This window comes from Alexandromys fortis, unplaced genomic scaffold, assembly GCF_014885135.2.
Source record: "Alexandromys fortis isolate MF-2015 unplaced genomic scaffold, M_Fortis_MF-2015_v1.1 scaffold_76, whole genome shotgun sequence".
NCBI classification, from domain to species: Eukaryota; Metazoa; Chordata; class Mammalia; order Rodentia; family Cricetidae; genus Alexandromys; species Alexandromys fortis.
Genome location: NW_026067997.1, coordinates 8,698,017 through 8,701,504, shown reverse-complemented (window position 1 = coordinate 8,701,504; position 3,488 = coordinate 8,698,017). Strand labels below are relative to the sequence as shown.

Genomic DNA, 3,488 nt, shown 5'->3' with positions numbered 1-3,488 from the left:
TTTTTTTTTTTTTTTTTTTTTGATACAGGGTGTTTCTCTGTGACTTTGAAGCCTGCCACCTGCCTCTGCCTCCTGAGTGCTGGGATTCAGGCATGCGCCACTACCGGTAATATTCCTGTTTGATTTTTAGAAAAGGCTTTAAGTGTAGTCTAAAGCCTTTTTAGATATTATTACTAGTGTAGTAATATCTAACTAGCTTGATATTTATGACAGCCCTCCTCCTACTTCTGAATGCTAGGAATTGAGTCCCACCATACCTGGCTATGGGATTATATTTATTGCTGAATATTCAGTTGTGTGGTCATTTCTGGAGATGGACATGGGTTATGGGTTATCTCTAGTTTTTGTTTCTCAAGACAGGGTTTCTCTCTGTAGCCTTAGCTATCCTGGACCTCCCTCTGTTGACCAGACTGGCCTGAGATTTACAGAGATCCACCTACCTCTGCCTCCAGAGTGCTGGAATTAAAGGCCTGAGCTGCCACCACCACCCAGTTTAGCATATGGGTTTGAGAGTGAAAAATAAAATAGCAGTCTCACCAGATGGTGGTGGCACAAGCCTTTCATCCCAGCTCTCAGGAGGCAGAGGCAGGCGAATCTCTGAGTTTAAGGCCAGCCTGGTCTACAGAGCGAGTTCCAGGACAGGCTCCAAACCTACACAGATTAACCGGGTCTTTCCCCACCAAAAAAGCCATTTCAGCAAAAAGTCAAAACTGGTTCAGTGTCTTTGACAGTCCCAGTAAGCATCTGCTTAAGCAGCGGGATATTTGTATTCCCAGTCTCATCTGAGGCTTGTAACTGGGATTATTTTTTTGCTATTACTATCATCATCATTATTATTATATTTTCTTCTCATTGAATTGAAACTTGACACTGGACTCTTTAACTCATAGTTGTGTTTAAAGTGAAACATTTCTACACTGTTGCAGCAGAACCACCGTGTTGAAATGCCCGGTGTTGAAAGCCGGAGTTCACCACACTCCGTCCTGAAGGAAGGAGGCTGAGTGTCTGCAGCACTTGCTCCCTGCGCGTGACTGAGTAAGTGACCCCAGAGGTGGGGGTGGAGGGGGCTCCTCGGTGGTGCATCCTCTAAGATGCTGTTTCTAGAAAATATTTTCTTCTGGAAAAGAAAGCAAGTGTTGCCGGGCGGTGGTAGCACACACCTTTAATCCCAGCACTCGGGAAGCACAGGCAGGCGGATCTCTGTGAGTTCGAGGCCAGCCTGGTCTACAGAGCGAGTCCCAGGACAGGCTCCAAAGCCACAGAAAAGCCCTGTCTCAAAAAAATTTAAAAAAAAAAAGGGGGGGGGAGGGCAAGTCTTGTGGCGCCCAGTGTGTAGCCTTGTAGCCTCGACAACACGACTGTGTACATCCTTGTCCTAGAAGAGGCAAGTTTTATATTCGCTCGTTCTCTCCTTTTTATTTGTTTAGTAATCAAGTCTTTATTGAGCCGCTTTTATGTTTCAGAAACTGAATTAGGCTCTAGAGTCCCGGGGTGAAGCAGACAGGGCTTGGGACCTGTTGGCGTGTCCCTTCTGCGTGAGGGTGTCTGGAGCAGGTTTGGGCCACGGCCGAGGAGGATGTACAGGCGGCTGAGCTAACCTGCACATATACACAGTGAGTCGCCTCCTGCTCCACTCAATCCCCCACTTTATCAGACGGGTTTGTGGTATAATTTGAGAAATAAGCAAAATCTGGGGGATATGTTACACAGTTCTATGTGCTAGGGAAAGCAGGGAGGGAGAGAGATGGAAACAGGAGGAGACGCTGGGCACGGTGGCCCACGCCTTTCACCTCAGAGTTCAGGAGGCTCAGGCAGGAAGATCTCTGTAAGAGCAGCCAGTGCTCTTAACCACCGAGCCATCTCTCCAGCTCCTCCCCTCCCGCCCCTCCCCCCAGGCTTTTAACACTGAATAATACTCCTCTCCGTGAATGCACACACATTTTCTTTATTCATAGCTTGGGAGCTGTAAGTTAGTGGCAATGAGCATGGATGTATAGGCAACTTTTTGACATAAAACCTTTCATGTCTTTGTGGGGAAAAAGCAGAAGAGGAAGCATGGCATCCGCTGAGTGATTTTTAATTACTGCTCCCCTCACTACAGGCAGCCTGTCTTCCCTTATGATAAAAGCCGCATTTGGCTAATGAGCAAAGTGTCGAGGTCGCCGAGTGAGACTGAGGATATCTGGGAAACAGAGGAGGATGACTTGACGGAAGGTGACCTAGGGTATGGCCTCGGAGGAAGACCCGGCGGGATTTATGAAGTTTCGTGTTCGATTGCATCTAAGAAAAGGTCAGATGGAAGGAACCTGAGCCCCCCTCCATTTCCAAGAAAGGGGGAAGAAAGAAGCGAAACCAGTTTTCAGTATTCCGGGACTGAGGGCTTGCGGGATACACGCGCTCACAGACGCAGAGCGTCCGGCCACAGGCGGCAGAGCAGCGCTGGTGAGAACTCCTCCCCCGTGGTTTTCTCTCCTTCCTTCCCTTGTGGAGATTATCAGTGTTCTCACTCTCCTAGCACGCGAAAATCAGTAACTGCAGGAGATTTTCATCTCTATCTCTTTAAGACTATTTAGATTAAATTTACTTGTTTAAGGAGGTGAGGCGAGCACGTGTCAAGGTGTGCCCCAACCTGAAGCCAGTTCTTTCCTTGCACCATGCGGGTCGCAGGAACCCAGCCCACGTCATCACTCCTGGTAGCAGGTGCCTTTTCTTGCTGAGTCACCTCACTGGTCCACTTCTTAGTCTCTTAAAGGAATGTGGGGAGTTCAGAGGTAGCTGATGTTTTGTTTCTGAGTATGGTAGGATGCCGGGGACCAGCCTCAGCAGAGAAGCGGGTCTCGAATCTGGGATGTCTGGAAGGCTGAGTACGCTAACACAGGATTCTAATGCAAGCTGGCAGGCTCTCAGCTGCAGGGAGGGGTCTTCTAATTCTCTCTCAGTATCTCTTATTTCTTTCCCTTTCTGTCTCTCTCTGCCCCCAGCTTCAAACCTCAGTCTTTCTTTGGGAATTTTACACAAAGAACTTGATTTTTTTTTTTCTTGTCCCAGGTTAATCATTTCAGGAACAAAGCAGTTCACAGAAAGTACAAAGATTCTTTGAAATCAGAACATCATCATTCATTATGACATTTTCCCAGTTCCCAAGCCCCATGCCAGCCACTATATTCTTAATTCTTAGCTGGGTTAATTATTAAACAACTTCTGAGGCTTTCACCTCAGAGGCTAACTACCTGCAGTTTACAGAAGCGTAGTTCAGCGGGTTTCACTCCATTGTCATACCTTTCCCATTGTTGTTCCTCACAATTCCAATTTTGATTTATAAGGCTAAAGGCAGTCAGCCCCAAAGCCCAAGGTTCTTCAGAAACTTTATTCATCATAGTCAGTACCTTTCTGTTTCAGTATAATTCTTTTACCAAGTGTCATAATCAGGCAAGAACAATTTCTTCATTTTCCCCAAATTTCCCCAATTCTTTTTTTTTTTTTTTTTG

The 3,488-nt window shown here is 46.7% G+C and overlaps 1 protein-coding gene across 1 annotated transcript in view; it reads left to right on the top strand.

Moving 5' to 3' along the window:
- The window catches only part of Ccdc125 (coiled-coil domain containing 125), a 44,393-nt gene that overhangs the window by 7,955 nt on the left and 32,950 nt on the right, over positions 1-3,488 (top strand). Inside the window, exons 2-4 of the mRNA XM_050160377.1 lie at positions 927-1,035; positions 1,464-1,613; positions 2,102-2,442. Of these exons, the coding sequence (XP_050016334.1) occupies positions 2,142-2,442 (301 nt within the window). The 5' untranslated portion in view covers positions 927-1,035; positions 1,464-1,613; positions 2,102-2,141. The remainder of the gene's footprint in view (positions 1-926; positions 1,036-1,463; positions 1,614-2,101; positions 2,443-3,488) is intronic.